Source organism: Nuphar pumila, chromosome 6 (genome assembly GCF_984573655.1).
Source record: "Nuphar pumila chromosome 6, dmNupPumi1.hap1.1, whole genome shotgun sequence".
In the NCBI taxonomy this organism is placed as follows: Eukaryota; Viridiplantae; Streptophyta; class Magnoliopsida; order Nymphaeales; family Nymphaeaceae; genus Nuphar; species Nuphar pumila.
Genome location: NC_143254.1, coordinates 126,256,735 through 126,283,655, shown reverse-complemented (window position 1 = coordinate 126,283,655; position 26,921 = coordinate 126,256,735). Strand labels below are relative to the sequence as shown.

Sequence of the window (26,921 nt, the reverse complement as noted above, 5' to 3'; positions counted from 1 at the left end):
GGTTTTAGTGTTTTTTGCTTCCTCTCGTCTTTGAATTTTGAAATCTTTCTCCTAGTGCAGAGCATTTTCTTAACTTTCGTTCTTATTTGAAACTTTCTTCTTGTTTCTTCTGTTGTTTTTTATCTCGTTTCTCCAAATGGTTGTATGACTTCTGTTTCTGCGGCAGCCTCTCTGATATGCTGCATTATGATTCAGTGTTTTGCAGGAAGACATCTGCCGAAATCAGTGATTCAGGGGATGAGTTTATGGCAAGGTTCGGCTCCAGCTTTGCCTCCACAGACCTTTCTTCAATGCTGATTTGAGCTCTCTCTCTCTCTCTCTCTCTCTCTCTTTGTAGACGTTAATTCTAGAAGAAGAAATCGTCAACCTTTCTGGTGGGCCTTGTGCTTCTATCCCGTGAGTTATCTTGGCTTTCTTTAATCATTGGTCCCCCAACCTACTCTGTTAAATCTAGCGGGTAGGCCTCTCGTTCACCCCTCTTATAATAGAGCCAGTTGTTGCTTGATTCTGTCTTTGTCTCACTTTTTCTTCTCATTTCTTTTAGCTAATTAGAGGGTGTGGTTAGTGGATCTTATCCAGTATTAGTTGATTGATTAGCGAGTCTTACCTTCCCCTTTTTTTCTGGTTCAAACTTCAATTCCTATCTGTTCAATCGTCACCGTAAAATGTGTCAAGAGCATCGTTAATGCTATAGTTCTTCCTTGGTTAATTGAATTATTGGTACCAACAACCTCCGAGTCCCATCAAAGACACACTTTGGCGAAACTATCCGCCATTTGATGCATTGACAAATACTGTTCTCACCGTCGTCTTCTTCCAAAAAAGTCGCTTTCCAAAAATTGTTTATTTTAACAGAAAGAAACATGGCGACGGCCAAGCTAGAAAGAGGGGAATTCAGGGGAGGAAGTTTGGACGGGAAACAGAGGCCCCTGATGCTGAAAGATTTCTTAAACGACACGAGCTCCACACACGTCTCGAACAAAAGGAGGTACCGTCGAAATTCTGACGAATCCTCTACCACCATGAGGTGCCTTCTGGAAATGGATTCCAAGAGCAAGAAGAGAACACACAAAGGAAGCGGCACCGTCCCCTCCAAGCCTCCTTCATCGACCCTTTCTGCACTACACAAGGCTTCGGAGGTCATATTCAAGATTTTCCCTTTCTCCATCCGGACTCCATCTCAACAGGGACAGGGTACCACCATCGTCCGCAGACGTAGCGTCAACAAATTAGGCTCAATTCTCAAAAGGGTGGATTCGGTAAGGGAACCCCATGGCCCGAAAGGAGGCCTTTCGCGAAGATTATCTGATGCCGTGAGAAGCCTCTCTCGGCGGGGCCACTGCAATAAAAGAGGGGCTGAAATCCAAGTTCGGGTTCGAGACATCGTGCGGTGGAGATCGTTCGGGGAGGAAGAATTCACGTACATTCAATACCGCAGCTCTAAAACCCCACCTCGAGAGGAATCACATTCGCATACCGCATACGGAACCTCGGATTCTTTCTCATCTTCACGGACGAGTAGCTGTACGTGGTCCGAGTTCGGGCAAGAGAGCGATTCTGTGTGCTCTGGTGAGGCTGACAGATTGAAGGATGAGGTGCTTTTACTGAATTACCACAGCAAGGAAGAAGACGAAGTGGCGATGGAGGACGCCTTGCAGGAGGGCTACTGTGCGCAACCACCATCCGACAACCAAATTCACCCACTGGGGTTTAACCGTTCGGGAGGGTTAGGAGGATCGGATTCCCTCGATACAGCAGATACCTGCTGCTCTAACGAACACGAGGTGCGTTAATTTACTACATTTAGTGGCTTCCTCTCATTTACTTTTTTAATGTTTTTATTATCTTGGGAGACTGGGGCCCCATTCTGTCAGCCGTTCACCTTGCTGGCTTTAGGATCTCTTTGCACCACCCACCAACTCTGTTTTACCCCTTTGTTTAGTGTCACCATCTTGACCTTTTTTCTCATGCTCAATTTCCCCGCACATTCCTACTCTTTAGTCACGGGATTTTCCCTCGTTTTTTATTTTTTCTGTTTCCTCGTTGTCTTTAGTATGCTTGTTCTTGGTGTTATTATTGCAATTGGTTTTACCTGACGTGTACTGGTTTGTCTGCAATATTGATTTCGGAATGCGGTACGCAAGACTAGCGACAAATTAAGCAGAACCCATTTGTTAAACCACCATTATTATTTTAATAGTTGCTTCAGTAAGGTTGTGCCTAGAGTGCCGACACTCTTTATATAGGGTTGAGCACTAGGCCTGTATAGACTTTGATAAACCATAGTCAGTGAGTTGACTTCTGTTTTTTTTGTAAAACTTCGTTCTTTTTTCAAGATTTAGTGTGTAATGATGGTTATGCGTCTCCTGTTAAGAATATATCAAAAAACCAAGACGACCCACCTTACGATTTAATCATTTAGTCATGGTGAAGATTGGCTTTCATCAATATCAAGAGTTTGAGACGAACCTAGAGTTGCCCTTTGATTCACATCGGAGGGGCTAGGCCTGGTGTAGGTTCCTATCTAGTACTTCAGAACCTGAACTGAAACGGTCCCACTTTGCTCTTCAATCCGTGATGTTGGTCTACATATGGTTGAAAGAGAGGTCATGATATGCATGAGTGCCTGGAAAGGACTTTCACCACTCAGGCTGAAAAAGATCAACCAAGAGCTTGAAACAAAGTGAATAAATGGGGGCTTATGCATGAATAGTAGTCATCGAAGGTAGTCATGGCCTTTTCATTCCTTTGGATGTGTAGTCATTTGCAAATTGGCCAGTTCTTTGAATCCAAGCCTGGTAAAGTAGTGTGCCCAAGCCCAACATTTTTCCGATGAATAAAAAAACCCTTCTTGGGTCCGTAGCCTCATTGACCTGCCATTGGACCTGGAATCTTGGTTGAGTCATTGATAGTTGATATGAGTAATATATGTTTGTTAAGCTTTGACAGGTCGATTTTGGTATGGGCTAGTCTTTATGGGGGGCATCCATACACAATGTAAACCCAAGAGATAAAAGGACCACGGCTAGGGAACAACTACCAATTCATAAATTTTGAGGGCTATATTTATCTATTGTGGTTACCACTATTCGTTCCAAGAGTTGGTAGGGTTTTGAACGAAATAAATTCATTGGTTGTTGGGTTTTAATTTTTCGGAAATTTGCCTACGCTTCTTCCTTTTATTTATTGAGTTGACCTGGAACCCACTGAACTTGAATAATTTAAACAATTGCCTCTTTTCATTAAAGAAGTCACTGAAACACTGATTCCGTGATTCCCTCATTAATGGACTCTTGCCATCAGCAGCTATGGACCTTTTTTTCCTATGGGTCCACAGTTAATTACTGATAGAGTTAATGCAATGCCAGAAATAGATAAACTTCGAGGTATTGTGGCCTCTACTGGATGTCATATTGTCATAATGCACATGCATGTGAAATGTAAGAAATGAAATTAAGGCTCTGTTCGGGAGCCTTGAATTGGAGGTCTGTTGGGGTTTCCCCAGTGCTTTCCTTCCATCTAACTGTTTGGGAGCAGTGGAGTTGTCAAAACACTGCATTGATAATGGAGTTGGCAGCCCGAAAACCACATTTCAATACCATTCACAAGAGGATGTTTTTGGCAACTCCATCTTCAATGCAACGTTTTGGCAACACATGGAAAATGGTATTTTCATCCTAATTCTAGGCTCTGAAACAGCGCCTAAATGATTGATAAGTCTCAAATGCAGCTTTACATAGTCTATCATAACTTGTAATGTTTCAAGTTTTTGAATTTAGGCTTTTGCTTTCCAAATACAATACAATAATGTTTAAGTTTTTGCTTTCCAAATACAATACATTAAGAGTGAATTAATCATTGTAATTATTTGAACCAGCAGACCAATGTTCAAGGGCTAGAACGTGGGGATGATGGATGCACCATATGCTGTAATATTGAACGATGTGAAGAAAAGGAACAATTTAGTCCAGTTTCTGTTCTTGACTTCTCGTTTGAAGATGAAGTAACAGCAGCAGCATTTGAGGAGAGCCTTGCCAACATAGAGAGTATGCGCCTGATTTTAATTTACTCCTTGCCTTATAATTTCTGTGATTTAAGAGAATAATGAGTGTAATAGTCTGATTTTTAGTCACAGCATGTTAACAATGGGACCCTGTGTCATATCCTTTGTCTAGCAAAAGAAAAACAAAAATTAAAGAGATCCCTTTGTGCAAGACATTCATTATCATCAGATCAGGCTTGTCAAAATTATGGTCCAACTTAAAGTGGGTTGGGCATGATCTTGGATCAAGTCAGTCCTAATCTGATTGACTTGACCAGAAAGCAATTCTCTGTGAGTCAACTAGTAATATTTCTTATAATCAATCATAAAGTGCATCTTGTATGATAACCTTGATGGTTTTCTTGTGGCTTAGAGTAACCAATGTGGTTTTTATCTGATTGTCATCTGATTTTGAAAGCAATTGCATAGCAATGTCTTGGGCTATTTGTTAAACGCATGCTCTCATACTATTCTCTATATCAAACTTGAAAACAATGTCATGAATTCTTCGTTGTTGACATTCCTTGCAGAACTAGTCCCTAGGAGTGGACACCTTTAGAAATCAGTTATAGGAAAGGCCATGGAACTCATCCAGTACCACTACCATCAATCTGATGTTCTCATATTATCTCATTTTCTACGATGGAAATCTATTGTATTCTATTCGTTCGAGAGGCCATTGTCAATACAAATTAAATATTGGAAAAACAAATCACATATAACAAAATACAACAAATAAACTAAATATAAATAATCCATGTTAGATTGGCACTACAAGAAATGTAAATGATGTGAAGTAGGAAAAAAAGAATACTTCATGGCCGGAGAGGACTAGTTGGGGGCTTATGGAGAGGAATTGTTTTCACATACCACTCCCGTTTCCTGAAGCTCATCTTTGACAATCGGTTATAAATCATGGAAATAGAGCACCCATGTTCTTATATTTGTGTGCGCTCTCTCGTGCGTGCATGTGTTATGGTGTTATGGCATCATGAAACATCATAAGAAAACATTGACTGGTGAAAAAACTGTTGTAACCACTATTCAGCAGGGTTAAAACAAAAAACCTTATCAAGCCCATAACAGTCATCTTGATTGTTATTGAAAAAAAAAACTGCCATCTTGATTGCGATATTGAATTTTATCAAATCTCTACCATATTGTAGAAATGCATCTTAAAGTTCGTAACTTTCTTTGGAGTTCCTGACATTCATACAAAGGGCTTTGTATTAGTACTTGCAACATCATCTATAACAAGTCGACCATCCATGCGACTTTAGATGTTCCAACTGTGTCCAGCCATTAAATCTTGCACCACTTATAAATTTAGCTACTCTTTTGTGATGTTTATTTGTGTCAGTCGCTTCCGATTTTATGATATTTATTTGTGTACATCAGTCCTGATGAATGATAATATTTCTTTGGTCAGGGACAAAACAGCAGCTACTGCAGAAGATTGGCCATTATGAAAGCCTTGCTAAACTCGATCCTATTGACCTTGAGAAATGCTTTGCATCCTCAGAATTTGAGCTTTCAGATGAAGATTCTTTGAGTTTCACCGAGTACTATGATGGCAATAATGGAGACGGCATGAGTGACGATGTAGAGGAGTGCATAAGGGCGATACTGAATGACTACTTGGATGCATCAACAAAGAGAAGGTGGGAATCCTTTGAATCACTGGTTATTGATGTGTTCAGAGAAGAATCAAGCTTTGATTGTAAATTGGATGAAGATGAGTTGGTGAAAATTTCTGTTCGACGAATAAAAGAATGGTTGGTGAAGGGAATCGACATTGATGAGAGCAGGGAGTTCTATGTGAAGGAAATGGAAACGAATCAAGATTGGAGGAAATTTAAGGTAGATGAAGAAATGGCAGCAGAAATGGAGGTTGTTGTTCTACGGTATTTGGTAGATGAGCTGTTGCTTGACCTCATAGATTGAGCTCAGGGAGCATGAAGATTCATTCTGCATTGCCTTTATTACTCCGTGCTCAGCGTCACCGAATGATGTAGCTCAAATTGCCAGACAACAGTAACTTGCCGGATTCAGCGCTCTTGAGCATCTCTTACTGAATCAATGTACTCTAAATGCTGGTTATGTTTCCACAACAACGCTTTGCTTGCTTAGAGCTGCATAAATAATCATGTTAGTGCCTCAATCAAGGGTGTACATAGTTGGGGGATTCATGTTGTGAGGTACAAGCTTTATCCTTTTAGCATGAAATAAATTCAGTACTTGGTTTCCAGTGGGATTCAAAGCCAAATTCCTGTTAGTTGAATGTGCCCATTGGGACGTTTGCTGAAAATTGATTGGAAGAGCATGGTGGGGCTCTGTTTGGGAACTGGTATCTGGGATGGGAGTTTATACATTTGTAAAAAACGAAGTCAAACTGCCTTGGCAGTAGATGTTTGGAAACTGATAGCTGGGATGGGAGTTCATGCGTTTGGAATAGGAAGTGAGAAGGTCACTCCTTTATGTTAGAACTAAAGACAGGTTTTGATATCTACCACTTCCTAGATGTGATAGCTGCCAAATCCAGCCCCCAGCTATCAGGTTCCAAACATACACTTCTAGTGCATGTATGACAAGCTCAGTTATGATTGCAATTAGATTATAGATTATTTATAATAAAAAGGTGAATAATACAAGAACTCCATCACACTTAAGAATCTAGTTTAATGATATGCTGCAATGGTGGAATAGTTCGTGTGACCTTGTTCATGAGAATGGACGAGCTTTTGTACACTAAAACATAAATAAAATAATAAATAAATTGTGTGTCTCGGGGGAAGAGGTTGGGGGGTTATCTAATAATTAATCTAGTTATATTAACATTAGATGTGTTCAATTGAATCAAAACACTCTTAAAAGCAATGTCATTTTTAAAATACATTGGTACTTTTTGTTGTTTTTCATAAATTTTCACTTTTTGATAGTTTTTGTTTTCTAAATGTATAAAATATCCAAAATGAAAATTAATATCACAATATTTACTCAGCCTTTCAATTTTCAATATTTTCTAGTTTTGTTTATCAAACTTCTCTGTAATTTTTTCAAGAAAAATTATTTGTTTTGGGGCTGTTTGACATTTTTTTGAGATTGATACTTGTTAATACATGTGCATACGCACTCAACATGACATGAGCATGAAAAAGATTCAAGAATCAGTTTTACAAGGGTCGAAAACGAATCCCTTCTTGATTCCCTTCTTTTAACCTTTTGATCCTAGATGGATCTTATAAGATCTGCCTCCAAGCAGTACATACTACTTCCCAAAGAATTATGTGTGTAAGGAATCAAGCATGGAATTTTTTTTATTCTTGTCAGATTGTAAATCTTATATTTTACACATGCATACGACGAAGTCTTTGGGATTTCGAAACAGTATAAAAGCAGTGTTTCAAATCATTGTAATTTGTCTAGGAACTATTTAAAATAGTCACATAAAGTTAGTGAAAACTTCTGAAATGATTTTAATATTAGACCTTGGACATGTTAATATAGTAACCTTTTTTTGTTAAGACATGGTAGCCTTTTTTTTAATTTATAACCTGAAAAACCCACACCGGACACAAATACCTGATCACAGTGACTCCTGCTATATCTATGATCATCGTGCCAGCAACATAGAACTCTGAGGCTAAGACCTTTGCCTTCGGGGCTTATGCTATGCATTGGCTTGCATAGAAGGGTGATGCCCATGAGAATCATGTTAGTATAAATCGCTAGGGAGAACATCACCTATTGGAAGTGGTCATGATCAATTTGAATGAACTTTTGGTGGAGGTCGGTTATCGGTGTTTTCCTCCTCCAATCAATGTCTTTGATGTGCCAAGGTCACCAAGTCAAGAGGTGAGCAGGACTTTTGAACCTAGAGAGAATGAGAAATCGGTATCACCTCTTTATCTCTCATCAAGTTCTCATGGTGATTGTATTAATACATACGAAATGATTCGTAGTTTTTTCTTTAACAGTCTACATATTGTTATTAGAGAAAGACACAACAGTTTTATTATCACAAAAGATCTTTAGTAGTCTCTTAATCGAGTACATTATACCAAGACTCCAATGAAGTTTCTAATTCATATGGCTTGAGATGAAGTTTCGTATAGAGCAATAATTTTTGCCTCAATGACTTTAAAAAAATCTTTCATTGTCCTACCGTGAGAGATGATACTTCAAATATTTTTAGCCACTTACGATTGCAAGAGCAACATACTAAGCCTATTTGAGCACTTTCACTTTTCATAGTCAGTCTCCTGATCAACTGTATTATTTTTTGTAGGATTGAATAAATTGTTCTATACGAGATTTATATCGAAAAGCAAACACGATCTTTTTTAATATTCACATTTTTTAAGGCAAGCAAAATAGAGTTATTTTTGTTTTACTTTGGTGAAAACAATAATATTCAGAGTTGTTTCGCCTACTCAATTCTCAAGAAATTGACACTTAATTGGTTAAACTATTAGATTATGTAACCAGAGACAATTCGATATTATACCTTTGGGTATAAACATGCTTCATGAGCAGGTGTACACACCTACTATTACACCTTGTGTGAATTTGAAATACAATTATTTGCCTTTGAGTAGAATCAAAGAACCTTCAATCAATACAACTCAGATTACTTTAGTGATTGCAAAAGTAAATTTATCGAGATTTTTTACTGAAAGTATATTCATATTACAAAGCATGCCACAACACATATACTTTGAATTTAATCGTAATTCATGATTAAATATCATGAACAACTCAAAATAATATGAAATAAAGATAATATCATGAACTCTCATGGTGTCTTATATTAGGAGATTGGCTATTGAGAGGTCCACATTCATGAACAATTATGAGAGCTCTTCACATTCTCAACTATAACCTCAAAAAATCTAGTCATTTTTGTCCCTTGATGTGTTGGGTCAATATGGGTCACATCTAGGTTAGATCTGATTCAAAATATCCAACAAATCAAACCTTGACTGTCCATATAGGAGCAAAGGCCTCACCTCCATTAGGCAAACCCTCTTGGGGAGTTTCATGGTACCCTTCTCCTATCCTTTTTCAAAACTTTCATTATTGGGTTGCAATTGACGACCCTTGTTGATGATCTAGAAATCTCAATCTTTTTACTTAATACCCTGTTAAATCCACACTTCAAACGCCTCAGCACCAAAATGTTTCCTGCAAGATTTTTATTCCTCCTGACATCGTTAGGGATGGAAAGTGACTGGAAAAGATTCCTCAGTTCCACCTTTTGGTGGAAGGCAGCACACTTCCAATTACCCTGTTAACTATTTTGAATTTATAGCCCGAAGAAACCACACTTGGCACGATGACCTGGTCGTGCTGGCTTAGCCTGCCATACCTACTATCATCGTACCAGTGGCTTAAAACTTTGAGGCTAGAACCCCACTCTTAGAGCCTATGTTGGGGTCGGCTTGCGCCGAGAGGAGATGCCCATGGGAATCAAACCCTGACCACCGTCTAGTGGCCAAGGCCCCACCCAACTAAGCTAACCCTGCTAGGGGCAACTAGTCCGTTAACTTACAATCCACATTTTCAAGGGATGCAAGTAGGTAGCTATCTCCCTTGAGGACCAATGCATGGAATGTAGTTTTTTCTTTTTTTTGAAAGGCAAGCTGGGGTTAGGCAGACCCCCTTTTTTTTTTTTAAAGGCAAGCTGGGGTTTGGCAGAACCCCACCAGTTACACAATATACCATTGGATTTTGAACTTGCAACGTCCCAATGATGTGCACCAACAGCTCCTACCAAACAAGCTGAGCCCCCTTTGGTAATGATTGGAATGTGGTAATCAATTCATGAGTTAGAATTGTCTTTAAGTTTGCCAGTATTGGAGTTGGTAGCCAACACCGTAGGATCATATTAATTGAGATTTTAGCCTCTCATCACTGACCCCACGTTGGCTGGCCTTGGCTTAGTAAAACATGTGAGGTTCCCCTACTCACTGGGGAATACACCCAACTTCTACCTTGCGGCAAGGCACGTCCTACATGGGTTTCAAACTCGTAATGTCCCATGAACTCAGTGGCATTCACAAGTCATCCTACCAGATGGGTGGAGCCCTTGTGGGCTATAGCAAATCATTTTTTTTTTATGTAGTGCATCCTCATTCTTAGGTCCCATTGGCCAATATGAGCTTTTGTAAGCCCATAATTTGACCACATTGGACCAAAATTAGCACTCCAAACCAATGTTGTCAGTATTGGAATCGGACCTGTATCGTTTGGCCAATGATTCAGGTGAATCGTTCTGAATCTGCCAAAAAATATTACGTGTCAATCAGAACGTGACACGTGTTAAAGTTATTCAAATAATATTAACAAATTTAATTTAAGTTATTTTTTACATTTATTAAAAAAATAGAGGATTCAGGCCGATAAACACTGATACTGACAACACTGCTCTAAACCAACATTTGCATTTTTAGCTTGGACCAAATCGATGACGAAATATATGGATGTTGGGGATTTTGATCAACCGAAGGACTGGATTTGTGCTCATCCAAATCACAGGAGCACAGGGTTCCTGCAATCAATTCCAGAATATTTAAGTAACATGGAAAATTGGACTCTGTATTTGAAACAGGTTTGCTGCATATTTTCCGTTTTGCTTTTCTTTTCTTTGTCAATCAGTATAGACTTTTGACTAATTCACAGAAGAAGAGAGATCTCTAAGTGGGTATTGAAAACTTAAAAAAATGCGCTGCTTCCAGTATTGATGAGACTTGATATTATCACAGAGACAAGTGTGGTAGGTACACAAACCATGCAGAAATCATGGGCTTGAGCAGTTGAACCTATGAACCTGAACAACTAACTTGTTGATAACATGCTGAAATTGTTCCCTGCACAAAGTTTTTGTTGGTGGGAGTAAAGTTGGTAGAGAAAGGTGGCAAAAGCCTGCAGTGCTTGCTACCTACTCCAATTGTCATATTGGTTGGTGGATCCTGAAAAACACCAGAACAATGAAGAGAAATGCGATTTCAATAATCAAAGTGATCGCTGGGACTAAAACAAAGTAATGCAGAGCACTTCTATTAGAATGTGCAGGAGGTGAATCATGTAGAACTGACATGAGAAACTGGTGTCAACGATGTGATTTGGAAACAGCAAGTTTTAGTCTTCAAGTAACAAGCAGGTTGCTTAATGCATTGCAGACAACCTCAAGATTAGGGGTGTCAACTGGTCAGGTTTGGTTCAGACCCAGGTGGAACCAGACCTGGCCCCTATTTTTGGGTATGGTATCGGGTTTGGACCTGGATCTAAATGGACCTCCCATAAGAGAAACCATACCCAGACCTAGGCGTGGTCATCGGGCGGGGCCGGCTCTTAATGGGCTCGGGTTTGAAGAGAAGCCCATGGGCAGGCCCATTGGCCCAACAGGCCAATGTGGAGCAGGCTGGGTCCAGCCCTGCCTGGCCTACCTAATCTTTAAATGCATAAATGCTTGACTAAAATTATGGGTTAATGAGAGAATAGCAAGTTCTCACGCAACTAATTAGGTAAATAGTAATAATTAACAAATATCAAGTTCTCATGCAACTAATTAGATAAATAATAATAGTTACCCAAGTTACTATGTAATAGTTATTTTTAAAAAAATTATATTATTAAAAATTCATAAATAAATAAGGCCCATCGGGTCGGCCTATAGGACCGGTGCAGAGGCGGGGAACAAGGTCTCCACCCCCGCCCTCTCTCAAAATTCTGCCCTCCATCCCCACCTTTATCTCCACACAGGTTTTGATTTTAACCTCCATCCCTGTTTCATGTCCTCCATCACTGGTCCAAACGGAAAGAGGCAGGGCAGGGCGGGACCCCGTTTCTCCCCTGTCCATTGTCATCCCTAAAGGCATTTTAGAATGGGGATCGGGAACAGGGCATGGCCGGGGGAAAGCGTAAGTCTATCCCCGCCTCTATCCTCGTTTCATGTCCTCCATCCTCGGTCCAAATGGGGTGGAGCCCCATTTTCCCCTGGTCCACTGCAATCCCTATTGGTCTGGTAGCTCGAGGGTCGGCCTGAGCCCGGCCTAGATAGATAAGGGCCTGAGTTTCGGCCTGGTACCTAATGGACCCGGGCCTAAAATCATGGCCCAAACCCCGCCCATGGTGGGCTGGGTCAGCTTGGCCCATCGGGCTGCTGGGCCGGTTGTCCACCCCAGACCCGATAAAAACTATATAAACCAAACCCGTGCCACACCCGGTAAAATACTATTTTTATTATCATTTTTACATTTAAAATTTGCAGGTCTTAATTGGAACTCAGGTTGGGCCCGGGTCTATTATAAAATTTCACAAACTATACCTGAATTCATGAATTAATTGGACCTTAGGGTTCGGACCTGGGACTTAATCAGATCTTCTTATTTTTCACCATACCCTGACCCTAAAGGGTTTGGTATGGGTCGGGTCCCTGTAAACCCGACCCGTTGACACCCCTTGTCAAGATCAATGTGACAAACAGTGTGAGAAATTACCTAAAAGTTTTAAATGGTAAATATCATGTTTTTTTTTTGTAAAAACATAAATATCATGTCTTAAAGGTGATATTTGTGTTTTTAACGGCTATTTAGCATAAAAATAGTGAGTTTTATTTTTAAATATTTTTATTTGTATTTCTTTATAAAATTTATTTTTAAAACTTTTTATTTCCTTATTATTGCTGATATTTTTCCCAAAAAATGTGATTTTTGTTTAAACAAATTTTGTATTTCGCATGAGTTTTTGGCTGCAGATATTTTGCAGTTTTAAACTTTTTCCCTATGGTCAGCATCTCGATATTGGGATCTTCTCAGCAAGGCAAAATCTTGGGATAAATTAATTTTTTTTGGTAAAATATTGGACCATATCAGTATATAAAAAATTCTAAACTTGTTTACAAAAAACAGCTTAACTTATTGGCTACTTACAAAAAGTTGGCCAACCTTTCTCACATTACATTTAAAAGGCTGCTTTATTTGACTGCATTTCAAATACCCCTCTGAAGTGTAAATGATTTTTTTCGTCATTTCCTGATAAAAAAAAACTCAAATTGTGCATTTCTATTAAGGAAATTAATAGTGAGGGAATTTTATCCATTTGGACTAAAAAAGGCCACCTTGTTGATTTTGGACCAAGCATGTCTTTGTAGCATAAAAGATAAAAGCAATGCAACTAGGTATCATAATTGAAATGTTACAGAGAAAGCTGGGTTTAGGTAGGGGTGGCAAAATCTGACAAGACCTGGCAACCCGACCCGCCAACCGGCTTCTTAGCCGGGTTTGGGTTTGGGTTTGGCTTAAACGGGTTTGTGTTGTAAACGGATCGACCCACCTAACCCGTTTATTATACGGGTCGGGTTCGTGTTAGGGGTATGCCAACCCGCCAACCCGTTTGACTCATTTAATAAACAGGTTAGGCGGGCGGGTCAACCCGTTTACACGAACCTGCAACCCGTTTACACGGGTTAGGTAGGCGGGCGGGTCACCCCATGGTCCATTCCCAAATGCCCACCGCTACCCATCACCACCCACACTCTCTCTCTTACCCGCCTTTGCCACCCTCCTCCGTCGGCAATGCCTCCCGCACTGGCAACCCACCCCTCCCTTTCCCTCCTCTACTGATGCTCGCCGTTGTCCCACATCAAGCAAGCCCATGCTCAAATCGTCACCTCCGGCGTCACCGGCATCACCGCCATCGCCGGCCCACTCATCGCCGCTTGCTCGCTCTCCCCCTCCTCCTTGTCGGACTACGCCCTGGCTGTCTTCCACCGCATTCACAACCCCGACACCTTCGCCAGAAACATGCTCATTCGGGGCTTCGCCGAACGTGGAGACCCTCTCCGAGGAGTCGCCTTCTACGCCCAATTCGTCTCCCGCGGCGTCTCCCCGAACAACTACACCTTTCCCTTGGTCCTCAAGGCCTGCGCGCGCCCCTGTCTTGCTGGAAGGCGAGCAAATCCACGGGCACGTCGCAAAGCTCGGGTTTGTCGCCAACGTCTTTGTCACGAATGCGTTGATCCATTTCTACGATTGATGTGGGAGATTCTGATCTGCTCAACAAGTGTTACACGAAATGCCTCAATGAGATGTGGTTTCTTGGAACGTTTTGCTTGGGGTTTATGTTTGTGACGGTCAGATCGAACCCGCAACACGTTGTGTCGGGTTGGGTTACCCGTTTAATAAATAGGTCGTGTTCGTGTTTGCCACATCCGACCCGTTTAATAAACGGGTCGGGTTTGTGTTGAGGTGTTTTGACCCACCAACCCTACACTATTGCCACCCCTAGGTTTAGGGGTACCCATACCAGTTATACAACCATACCATTTGGGGTTCGAACTTGCAAGACCCAACACAAGGTGACGTGCACTAACTGCTCGTGCTTGGTTTTTGTAAATAGTTTTTTAAGCAATATATAGGAACAAAAAGAAAAGTATAACATTAAAAGTATTACTATATTAAATGTGATAAATCATGATATTTTAAAATTATGGGACATTTCAAGAACATGACAGGTTCACAACTTGACGAATCTTATGGTTTTGAAAACATAGTGCAACAAAAGTGAAATCGTTCCAATTTTATCAGATGTCTCAGAACAGAAATCTTTTCTTCTTAAAAAAAATAAGTGAACTCTTTTCACAATATCAGCTGCAACTTGTGACTAGTAGCTGCTTGATCAATAGCTACTTAACCCTTACTTAATCGTGTTGACCGTCCATCGTGGGTGTGATGGTTGGTCAGCGCACACAAAAAACCAAAATCGATGCTGTTTTGGTGCAAAACCGAGCAAAAAACCATTTAGCAGTGTTTTCCTGCCCGGCTAAATGGTCCACAGGGATGCACGTGGTATTTTAAAAATGAGTTTCAGTGGCATTTTTATTCGTGGCTAAAGCTAATACCCCTTTCCTCCCTTTTTTGCATAAAAAAAAGGTTGAGCGTAGCAACATCAAGTAGGTGTTCAACAGTTCAAGCACCTATCGATTATGCAGCTATTGCATCACTCAATGTTTGCTACCCTTGTGGGTAACGAACCCCTAGTAAAAAACAGTCACATTTTTTATTTGTTAATTAGTTTTGCACATCTGACCTCCATATGTGCATTATTTACATATTTAGATTAGTAAAAAACAGTGTTTGGATCATGTTATTCCAACCTATATATATATATATATATATATATATATATATATATATATATATATATATATATATATATATATATATATATATATATAAAAGATTTCTACCATCTACCAAAATTTTAACTTTCATAAAATTATATTTTTACGCTCAAAAAAAGTATGATCCAAGAGCCCATTTTCACATCTAACGGAATAGATTTGGTCAAAACTACGACCTATTATGATAGTTCCAATTCCATGATTTTGAAGTTGATGTAACAGAAACGATAACACAGGTGTCACAAAGCATGCCGTGAGGGGCTTGTTTGGTCCAAGAAGGGAACACATCAAGTACTATTTTTTTTGGATTTATAACCATAATAAACAGCACCCAGCACAAAGACTTGGCCTCACTGGCTCAGCCTGTCGTGACGCATCATAAAACTCTTAAGCTAGTACCCCTATTCCCCGGACCTATGCTACCCATTCACTTGTGCAGAATAGTGACACCCATGAGAATGAAATCTTGACTGCCGGTCTATGTCACACGGACTCTTCTAACAGGGCACCGCATCAGCGTCGCACCCACACCCCAGTGGATGGGGCACTTGAACACAACTTTCTTTGTATTAGGTGAAGTCAACCACAAAGGTCCATTTTTATCCAAAAGTTGATTCGGTTAACCCTAATCAAGTCTCTCTCTCTCTCTTTTTATCCAAGAGACTTTCGGTTAATTTTGCACGATAGGATCGAGACCCACAGTAATTTAAAGAAGTGGGGCATTCAACTCTTGAATTGGTGCGTGCTTTGTCAAGCTGCAGAAGAATCTATGTTTCACTTGTTCTGGTCTTGCCCAATATTTATGAAAATCTTTAGCAGGACCTGGAGGCATCCGAAAGTATTTGTTAAGGAGGAGTCCTTTGCGCTAGATCTGATCTTGGGGCCGGTTTGTATTAGGCGCAGCAAGAGGTGGAGGTTCATTTGGCGGACGTGGTTGCTTACTTCTTGGTGGTTTGTTTGGATGACGCGAAACAATGCTCATTTTCGTCATATTCGAGTTAACATTCAAAACCTGGTGCATAAAATCTTGGTAGATGTTTATGCGATTGTATGCATCTTAGTGATCTTCCACTCCCTCCTGCTGATGCTACCTATCCTTTGTCGCAATCTGGGCAAGCGGCTTCGGCGTGAGCCCATTTTATCTGTCTAATGTTCTTTTCTCTTGTGCTTTGTTTATTTGTTTTGGCTTTTGTTCTTGTTCAGTTCATGAGTTCAACATTTTGTTGATCTTCATGAGTGGTAATGTTGAATTTCTCTCTCTCTCTCTCTCTCTCTCTCTCTCTCTCTCTATATATATATATATATATATATATATATATATATATATATATATATATATATATATATATATATATATATATATATATATATACTCCCGGCACCCCCTACACCCAAGTTTTTTTAAAGTGCGTCGCATCCACACCCGCACCTATGTGACATAGCTCCCCGCGAAGGCCCCCACCCCACTAAGCCAATCCCCTTGGGGCAACTCATCAAGTATTATGGAAAGTGGGTTTCTATTTTCTATGTTCTCCATCTTATGAGCCGAAAGATAAAGTCTCTGCCTTATGGTTTTGTTTAAAACATTCCTATCGTTTTATTATGGGTTTTTTAGCAAATAGTTCTAGGTGATTTGCATTTATGTAATATTTTGTTCTCCTCCTTATGAGCCAAAAGATAAATTCTCAGACAGATGATTATTTTTAACACAATCCTATCATTTTATTACTGGTTTTTTTCTGCAAAATAGTTCCTGTCTTATTGGTGATTCACAAACACATTCCTGCCTTGCTTGGTTTTGCAAAACAGTCGTTACCATATCTGGTGTTTCTGTTAAAAAGGTGTCAAATTAACAATTGCAAAGATCAATGACAAATTGAAAATATTACTTACTGCAACTATGATTAACTTCATGTTTTGTCCACCGAGGTGGTATCCCATGTGGTAAGCTGGTACTGTGCTAAGCTGAACTTCCAGGTTCGAATCCCTCTGCCAAATGGGGCTTAAGAGATATCTGGTAGGGGTCTGCCTAACCCCCTTTCAAAAAAAACAAAAGAGAATTTTGAACTTGAAGTTGTCAGTATGCTCCAAAAATAAAATCACCATCGTTTTCAGATGATGGAACTGGACCAGCCCAATTAGTCCCGTATGTCTCATAATCAATCAAACAAAACAAATCAGTCGATTTAAGCTGATGTTGGCATGCCTACAAGAACTACGAGTAGGGGTGTCAACGGGTTTGGTTCAGACCCAGGTAGAACCAGACCTAGCCCCGATTTTCAGGTATGGTATCGAGTTCGGATCTGAGTCTAATCAGACTCACTCTAAGAGAAATCATACCCAAACCCAAATAAAAACTACATGAACCAGACCCGGGTCATACCCTTAAAACAATATTTTTTATTATTTTTACATTAAAAAATTGTGGATCTTAATTGGAACTCGGGTCTGGTATAAAATTTCACAAACTATACCTTGGATCATGTATTAATTGGACCTTCCAATCCAGACCTGGGTCTTAATCAGGTCTTTTTATTTATCACCATACCCGAACCGGGTAGGGTTTAATGGGTCCGGTAAATCCGACTCGTTGACACCCCCAACTACGAGCAGTGTTACAAATATTGCGAGACTTGGATGTTTTTAACGGCAATTTTTAGTGATATTTTTGTAAAATCATATATCATGAAAAAAATGTGTAATTTTATTTTTGAATATTTTGTATTTGTACTTCATAATTTTTTTATTTCAAATTATTTATTATTTGCTGATATTTAAAAAAAAAACATGTTTTTAAAAAAAAAAAATCTGTTTCTTATGTGTGTGTGAGATATATATTAATATATATTCAGCCCAGATCAACCCGATCAGGCCCATGGGCCTAACGTGCGGGTTGTCGCCAGGGGTTATCTAATCGGCCAGCCCGATCCGGACTTTTGGCCCAGCCCGTTTTGACCGGGCTGACCTAACCCGTTGCCGACCCCTAGAGGTGGGCGATATGGTAGAGCCTCAATTTCTTTCGACCCCACTGTTAAAACCAAGGTTTTTTCTTGTTAAATATAAAAAAATATACTAAGCCATTATTAGATCAAGACTTATAATGAGCTTAACACCACCTAAATCCATATCCAAAATCAAACCAATAAAACCTCAACCTATGTGTAAAAAAAAACAAAAAGCAAAAGCAAAGAAAAAAATTTAGAAAACTCGAAAGGTAATAAGGGAAATATAATTCAAAAGAAAAATGATTAAAAAAAGAAAGCGAGGATTTTATAAAATCCTAATATTTCTTACAACTTCCAATCAAAATATGCTGAATCTTTTGTAGTCTAAAGATCACCAAATTACGGGACATCATGAGTTCAAAACCCTTTGCCGCAATGTTGAAACCGGGTACATTTGCTATGGCACCGGCTACATTAACTTTTTCTTTTATTAATAAATATATATTTAGAGTTGGCTTTAAACATTGTGATATGCAGTAATTTTTTTAAGTATTCTTAGTTTGAGCTAAATTTTTAAATATATTGCTATATATAAATATTTTTCATATATATATATATAAGCATCGTACCATCGCCGTGGTTACCCATGTGGTCAGCGAGATCCTGTGACAAGCTAAAGTCCCAGGATCGAATCATTTCAGTGCATTGTGACTGTCGTCACGGTTAAAGAAGGTAAGACCGGATAGTCGTGTACTCAACTCGGAGTTTTACCTTGCAGGGAAGCAGACCCATTAAGTGACCCGGTTCTCCGGCCAAAAAAGTATACACGAGTATCATTTATCACTATGGGTCAAATTCAAGGGGACATAAAGTCCAGACCCAACTAAGTGGGATTGGGTCAATAAGAAATCCCACCCAAAAGCTGCATGATCTAAATGAGCCACGGCATGCTATTCCATATTTGACGTGGCACTTGCATTGGAAACGTGGCACAATTTGGGCTCTTGTATGCCAGCTTTGCAAGATATACTTTTCCGAAATTAACCACGTCCTTATGACTCGAAAATAAATAACCAATATATCTTTTTGGGTATAAAAGTCTTTTCAATTTTCCCATTCAATTCCACTGGCGCAGTGAATCTTTTTATCGAACGGCTGATATTTGCGACGACCACTATTATTAAAGTCCAATTAAGCCAAGTGTGGGCCATTCTTCAAAATGACCAAACTGCCTTTTTTAGTTATCCAATACCATGACTTGCTTGCTCTTTTTATGGACCCGGTGAAGGATCTGAAATCTCTATATCCGATTTCGACTTAAAGAACACCTAGCCTAGATCCTGTTGATTCATAAAGTCGGCCTAGATTAGGTCTTGGTCAAGATTTAGTAGGCTGAACCACGTAATGGCAGCGCAAACCAGACTCGATTCTCCTTAGGCATGCAAATGGTTCGGATTTGGATCCGATCCGTCATACCATATTTGACTAATTGGATATTGGCTAAACGGATTAGATTCAGAATTGGATTCGGATGGTGACAAACTTATGCCAGATCCACTTTTTTTACATGTAAATGGACTCAGATGTCCTCGAATTTTGGATATTTCTCGGATTAGATAGTAAAAGTCAAAATCATGTCCGCATCCCGTTATAATTAATATGGAATCCAATTGGGTCAGATATTGGATAAAATCCAATCCATTGACATCCTTAACTCTATTGGCAAGATAAGAGTCAATTGAGCTTAGGGATGGCAGTGGGGCGGGGCGGGGGACAAGGTCTCCACCCCCGCCCCGCCTCAAGATTAGAACCTCCATCCTGGTACGGGGATGGATTTTAACCTCCACCCCCGCCTTCATCCCTGTTTCAAACGGGAATGAGACTGGGCGAGGTGGGGCTATTGCGGGGAAAAGTGGCAGGGGCAGGGATGAGACGGGGCGGGGCGGGGAAAAGTGTACATTCATCCCCGAACGGGGATGGATTTTAACCTTCATCCCTGTTTCATACCCTTCATCCCCGGTCCAAACGGGGCGAGGTGGGGCGGGGCCCTGCTTTCCCTCTGTCCACTGCCATCCCCGTTTCATACCCTTCATCCCTGGTCCAAACGGGGTGAGGTGGGCTGGGGCCCGCTTTCCCCCGGTCCACTGCCATCCCTGTTTCATGTCCGCATCCCGTTATAATTGGAATGCAATTAAATGGAATCGAATTGGGTCAGATATTGGATAAAATCCAATCCATTGACATCCTTAACTCTATTGGCAAGATAAGAGTCAGTTGAGCTCGTGGATTCTAGCTTGCATCATTTGTAAAAGCTGATATATTCTCGAAAAAGCTGTTGGCTTTATGGGAGGGTGTTTGAATGCGCGCCCAGCATCCTGAGGAACATTGCAGACACGTGGAACACCGTCGCCCCGTCAAACAGCGGACATGCATCCGTGGGTCGTGGCGGACATGTTTTTTCGGTTCCACCCTCCCCCTGGAACTGTGGGAACAGAGACGGTTTTGTAAAAAAACCAAAAAATAAGAAAGAAAAAACCTGTCCAGTACAGACTGGACAGTGTATCCTGAACTGGACTCCTGTCCTGTCTATCCTGGGCAGGGTGTTCTGTCCAAATCTGGACAGGGAGTCAAACGCTAGCTTAAAGGCTTTAAAAAACATTTTTTAAAATTTTTGGTTACTCTCTCTACAGTTTTATATACATTTTTAGACTTTATATATTCTGATATTTGTTGGAGATTTTCTCAAGAAAAAAAAAACATTTTTTTTTTCAATTCAGCGAGAGTTTTTCCCTAGAACGAGATCAGTGAAATCGGTCCAACTCCAAACGGAGCAAAGAGATCCATTACCTGCACGGAGGGATATGTTCGTTATTTAAGTTGTATAAGAGGAGCTTCTCGTAATTTCCTCTCTGCAGCATGCCCTGTTTCGAACTTGGCGCTAACCCGATCTCTCTCTCTCTCTCTCTCTCTCTCAGAGTGCATGCAACGCGTCGAAACTTTCTGAAAATTGCTGTTCGCCTCTCTTTCCTCAATTCCTCCTCCCATTTTTGCTGGTTGTTTACTTGCTTCCCGTTTTTGGCTTCTCCGTTCCTCTACCTTCCTTTTTAATTCCAGGTTGCTTCTCTGAGACGTTAACGCCCATCTCTCTTCTTTTTCTGTGACTCTGAAACATCAATTCCTTGAGATCGCTTCGCCTTCCTCTACTTCCCTCTCCGTCTCGTTTTCCCTCCTTCGCTTCCTTCCTTCGGAAGATTGTGGAAAGGAAGAGGCGAGAAGAGAAGATGAAGAGCGAGGAGCAAGAGAAGTCTCTCTTCGGAATCTCGCTCTCAACGAGGCCAAAGTGGCACCAGTTCCTCATATGCACCTCCGGTTTCTTCTTCGGCTACCTCGTCAATGGAATATGTGAGGTAAAAGGAGAGCCTTTTCGCGTTTTTTGCGCTCTCTCTTGTGTCTTGCTTCTTTTTTGGTTGGATGTGCTTTTTTCTCGTTTTAATCTGAGATCACGATCGTGAAGTTTTTCTTTTTGTTTCTTGCGTTTAGAAATCTCGGAAAGTGCATGCGGTTCTGGATTTTGTGCAGTTAGGCTGGGGTTTTCTTGGAATTCGTGTTTTCTCCGGTTGATCAATCCTCTGTTTGGAGAGGAAATGGGAAATGAGTGAGTTTTGGGCGCTGTCGGTCGCTTGCTCTGTTTCTGTTGATCGGATTACGGCTAGGAATTTTACGATGAGTTTTTTTTCTGGTTTTAATTGAAGATGCTTCGGAATTTTGTTTAGTTTTGGGAAATTTCAGGGTTTATGATGTTCTCTCTCTCTCTCTCTCTCTCTCTCTCTCTCTCTCTCTCTATATATATATATATATATATATATATATATATATATATATATATATATGTTCTATCGCTTTCCTATACTTTTATACCAATTTGACGGGAACTTTTGCTCTGCAAAGACTTGGACGGAAGATGTCTGGATTTACTTGCGTCTTTCTCCATTTTATGTTTCAACTCTTGAATCGTGTTTTGGAAGCAAGATTTTCACTTTCTCTGGTTCTTTCTTTTGGCTTGTTCAATTTGCTCAATAATTTTTCGGTTCTCTTAATTCCAGAACAGTTGAGTTGCGTCGCGGATTTTTCATGTTTTGATTTATATTCTCTTGGAATTGCATGTTTTTCTTTACATTTTCTGAATTTTATCTGAGGAAAAAAAAGTACCATAGTTGAAACGGAGAGTGTATGTATAGGACACGGTGAACTTGTCCCAGCTTTGTTGTTACCCTCTTTTTCTGCGTTTTTTTTTTCTGTTAGTAAACCACTTTGGAAGGGATCAGTTAAATAGCTATCTTGATCCTTTAGCCTTGTATTTCTTCGGGTCCTTTTGGGGCATTCTCGTGGCATTTTTCGTTTTGGTAGCATGATTTGGGGAATTTGGAGATTGCACTAACTTGTCATTACGGATTCCTTTAACTTGTCCAGTGGATAGAACTTTTTGCTTAATTTCTATATCTAATCCTTCAAAGGTACTCGCATGAAACTCTTTCTCTGGTATTTCTTTTCTTTATGTTTCTTTTAACTCGTCTTGCTGTCACAACTTTTTTCTTGATTTTCTATATCTAATCTTTCGCAAAATATACTTATGTTTGAAGTACTTGGGATGCTCTGTTTTGCTTTCCTCTGTTTCTTTTATCATCGAATTTGTCCAGAGGTTAGAAAATTGTATACTTTTCACACAAGTATTCGCTCTGTTCAGTCTGATTCTATAAAGGATTTCAGGCTTCTTCATGCATTTGTGTTGTGGATTCTCCCTTTGAATCCATTCAGCCCTTCATTGGTGCTTCCATAGATGTTAGGCTTGAGTAATACAAACATTGGTGATAACCTAAGGGTTCCTATGCAAGGTTCATCCACGGAGGGTGTCATTTCCAAGATCAGGCGCAAAGGCTTAGTCGATGTACAACAGGTGAATATTTAGGTTCGCTAAAAGGTGGTTATCGGTTTAGTTTAAAGACGCAAGGTGACCTTGGGTAAAAAGGGGTATATAAAATGCCTTGAGCCAATGTCAGGAGAACCAGTCATCAGAGGCTTTGAAATGTTGCCATGCTATGATTATTGATCGTTCTGCTTTTTTTGCGTATTATGAAATGTTTGTTTTGCTCTAAGCTGCCCACTGACTTGTTAACCTTGCTCTGTTCCAGGAATATGTTTACAACCGTCTGCATTTCAGGTTAGAGCATTTATATATATATCCTATTGAATCTCTTTGGGTTCCTGACTTGACATTGGATTATCTCATGTCTCTAATTCTTCTTGCAGCTACGGATGGTACTTCACATTCGTACAGGGTTTCGTCTATTTGTTCCTAATACACCTCCAAGGGTTCCGCATGAAGCACATGGTTAACCCATGGAAGACCTATGTGAAGCTATCTGCTGTTCTCATGGGATCACATGGCTTGACCAAAGGATCCCTTGCTTACCTCAATTACCCAGCTCAGTTAATGTTCAAATCAACCAAGGTGACTTACATCTTACTATAAAATATTGTAAAGTAATATTTATGTTTCCACTGAAGAGATTGGTAATTCTGTTATTGGATTATGAGTCCCTGGTTCTTTTTGTATTATGTTTTTTTTTTAAAAAACAGGTGCTGCCTGTGATGATAATGGGAGCGTTTATCCCAGGATTGAGAAGGAAATACCCTTTGCATGAATATGTATCGGCAGTGCTGCTTGTTATTGGCCTCATCCTGTTCACTCTAGCAGATGCCAACACTTCTCCAAATTTCAGTATAATTGGTGTTCTAATGGTTTCCGGTGCTCTGGTGATGGACGCTTTCTTGGGCAATTTGCAGGAAGCCATTTTCACCATCAGTCCAGACACCTCACAGGTGATTATGCTCTCCTCAATTCCAGAGGGTACTCTCTAGATTTGTTGTTTTTTCTTTTTTCCCCTTTTTCTTCTTGCGTCGTGATTGAGAAGAAATGCGACTGTTTGGTGTTTATCTACAGACGGAGATGCTCTTCTGTTCAACGGTGGTTGGGTTGCCGTTCTTGGTGGCTCCAATGGTCTTAACGGGAGAGTTGTTCAAAGCGTGGAATTCGTGTTCACAGGTCGGTCGGTCTCTCTCTCTCTCTCTCTCTCTCTCTCTCTCTCTCTCTCTCTCTCTCTCTCTCTCTCGTACATAAACACTCTCCGAGGCAATTGTTATACATAACGTACAGGCAAAGCTGAAGAACACTCGGGAATCCGATGTTCAAAAATTTCAGTGGAACCTTACCTACTTTACAGCGTCCAAGCATCCAGAGGGTCACTGTAATTCTTTCCCAACTTTGACTCGAACGCTAAAGCCTAGAGTCCGGAACAGTGTGGGACTTGCATAGTTGCCCAACTCTTAGGATAGGCCTTTCTCCTGAAAATCGTCTAAAGCTAGCAACCTATTGATTTAATTCCTTGCTCTTGGGATACCCAATGGGAAAGATTGCCAGGATGCCATCCTTCTTAGATGTGGATGCTGGGCTTTAATCATTCACTTGTTTACCTGCTTTTGTTCCCATCATATACAAATTGGATTGTTTTCAAGGACCCTAAGCTATAAACTAATCGCAGAAGATGTACTACGGAATTTCTTGCTTTATTCTTTAGCTGTAAGATGGTTTGATGGCACTTCCCGGGTCAAGGATGGATGTATTCTTGACATAAAAAAATGTCAGATGTCATTTTTCTAAGCATTTGAGACTTTGCTTCGTTGACCACCTCTTTTAATTAGTGGGGAGCTATATATATATATATATATATATATATATATATATATATATATATATATATATATATATATAGAGAGAGAGAGAGAGAGAGAGAGAGAGAGAGAGAGATTAGCCCGTTTTCCTAGTTCATTCATGTGCATGGTCCCCCGTGGCCCGTGCGTGAAGGAGATCCAATGCTTGCCTATGTGACAGGAACATTTCAATTTTCAAGCTTCTGCTTTTTTTTCTTTTGAATTTATAACCCGAAGAAACCACACATGGCACGAAGATCTGGTCGTGCTGTCTCAGCCTGCTATACATATGGTCGTCTAGGACCCTTGCTCCAGGGGCTTATGCTACTCATTGGCTTGTACAGAGGGCGATGCCCATGAGAATGGAACCTTGACTGCCCGTCTAGCATTCAAGGCCCTACCTCACTACGCCACCCCCCCTCGGGGCACAAGGACATTTCAAGCCTCTGCTTTTTTTACTCAACTTTTAAATATTTCTCTGTTGTCTTGTTGCAGCATCCATATGTATATGGCGTCCTAGTGTTCGAAGCTATGGCCACCTTCGTCGGCCAAGTCTCTGTCTTATCCCTCATCGCCATCTTTGGCGCAGCAACGACAGCTATGGTGGGTAATCGTTCAATATCCAAGCCTTCTTTTTCCTCTTATTACTCTTTTTTGCTCCTTTCATTGAGTGTGCGTGTGCATGTGAATGCACCAATTTATCCAGAAAATCAGGAAATTTAGGTATTTTGCATCATACGACATATGATGGGGTCCATCATATGTGCATCGTAGCCATCCAGATGCATCGGTTGGATGGCTAGGATCGACATATGATCCTACGGCATACTTGCCAGCTGATCCAACTTTCGTGGAAAATTGGGTGGATTCCTGCCTACATTTTTTGCTTCATAGTGCAATTTCCCCACTTTTTTTTAGATGAAAAAGCTGAACATTTTTCCAACTTACCCGGATAAATCCAAACGCAAGCATCTACTTGTCTAGAAAACTGTACGCGGCTGTGATATCGGTAAAATTTCACTTTATCCCAGTTTTCTGGATCGCACACAGCTAACGTTGATTTGCTGGCCTCCCACGCCAATTGAATATATAGATCACGACTGCTAGGAAAGCAGTGACCCTCCTCCTGTCATACCTCATCTTCACCAAGCCTCTAACGGCGCAGCACGGGACCGGCCTGCTTCTGATAGGCATGGGGATCACACTCAAGATGCTGCCGGACTCCGCCGTCACCTTCCCGACGATCGAGAGGACTAAGCCAGCGAGACGAAAGTCGCCGGAACAGAAGGAGAATGGTGTTGAAGGGAACGACGAAGCTAGCCAGAAGTTTATTTCGACTGTTTGATTTTAGCCCATCCATGTCCCTTTCTTCCCCTGCGAGGACTAAAGATCGTAAAGGGAAAGGGATGGCATCTCCGAGTTTTTATTCTGGTGGACTGTTTCGGGCTGTAGAAATGGGGGCAAAAAATGGGTGCATTGCATGTACATGTGGTGTGATCGCCTATGTATGTAAAAGGTGGGGAGAAGGGGGAGTTGGATTTTTTGAAATAATCTGGGAAAAGACAAAGATGGGTGGTTTTCTTAGGAATTTAAATTTCTTGATGATATAGTTACGCTGGCAGGGAAGGGACATTCTCATGTCTGTAGGTGAGAGTAGGACCATGATTTGGACCATCCATCTTGTTTGATTACCTTTTTATTATTGGTTCTTATATGTGCATAAGATTTAACTGCCCTGCCTTCCCCACCGCCTTAAAATGTTTTTGGCGTACCTTGAAAACGTGCATGTTTTGCCTTTGTCTGCATGAGAGAGAGAGAGGAAATGGGTTCCCCTAATCCCTTATGTCATCCTTATCTTCACACCCCTTATTAGGATTTCATTGGTGGTTGTTTTGATCAAATCAGTCTCCATAGGTGTGATCTGCATAATTCATCTTATGTAAGTTGTTTTGATCGAATCAGACTCGATAGTTGTGATCTG

At 40.5% G+C, this 26,921-nt stretch overlaps 2 protein-coding genes across 2 annotated transcripts; both read left to right on the top strand.

The window, feature by feature from the left end:
• The first annotated feature begins 863 nt into the window (after window positions 1–863).
• Window positions 864–6,290, top strand: LOC149836101 (uncharacterized). The gene is made up of 3 exons (XM_090009704.1): window positions 864–1,784; window positions 3,881–4,046; window positions 5,472–6,290. Exons 1-3 carry the CDS (start codon window positions 864–866, stop codon window positions 5,984–5,986), a joined length of 1,602 nt encoding a protein of 533 aa, XP_089865830.1. The 3' UTR covers window positions 5,987–6,290.
• A 14,858-nt stretch (window positions 6,291–21,148) lies between these two features.
• Window positions 21,149–26,672, top strand: LOC149836100 (UDP-galactose/UDP-glucose transporter 2-like). Its single transcript, XM_090008987.1, has 7 exons — window positions 21,149–21,579; window positions 23,362–23,390; window positions 23,480–23,681; window positions 23,810–24,052; window positions 24,174–24,275; window positions 25,436–25,543; window positions 26,034–26,672. The coding sequence occupies exons 1-7, from the start codon at window positions 21,454–21,456 to the stop codon at window positions 26,283–26,285; spliced, it is 1,062 nt and encodes a 353-aa protein (XP_089865113.1). The 5' UTR covers window positions 21,149–21,453; the 3' UTR covers window positions 26,286–26,672.
• The last annotated feature ends 249 nt before the right edge of the window (window positions 26,673–26,921 follow it).

What these genes read in the sequence shown, in the direction of transcription:
- LOC149836100 (XM_090008987.1), top strand. Translation starts at nt 21,454, where the DNA reads ATGAAGAGCGAGGAGCAAGAGAAGTCTCTCTTCGGAATCTCGCTCTCA. An exon ending in TCGTCAATGGAATATGTGAG is followed by an intron (nt 21,580 to 23,361) that starts GTAAAAGGAGAG and finishes GCTCTGTTCCAG; the next exon opens with GAATATGTTTACAACCGTCT. An exon ending in GCGCAGCAACGACAGCTATG is followed by an intron (nt 25,544 to 26,033) that starts GTGGGTAATCGT and finishes TTGAATATATAG; the next exon opens with ATCACGACTGCTAGGAAAGC.
- LOC149836101 (XM_090009704.1), top strand. Translation starts at nt 864, where the DNA reads ATGGCGACGGCCAAGCTAGAAAGAGGGGAATTCAGGGGAGGAAGTTTG. An exon ending in GCTGCTCTAACGAACACGAG is followed by an intron (nt 1,785 to 3,880) that starts GTGCGTTAATTT and finishes TTGAACCAGCAG; the next exon opens with ACCAATGTTCAAGGGCTAGA. An exon ending in GAGCCTTGCCAACATAGAGA is followed by an intron (nt 4,047 to 5,471) that starts GTATGCGCCTGA and finishes TTCTTTGGTCAG; the next exon opens with GGACAAAACAGCAGCTACTG.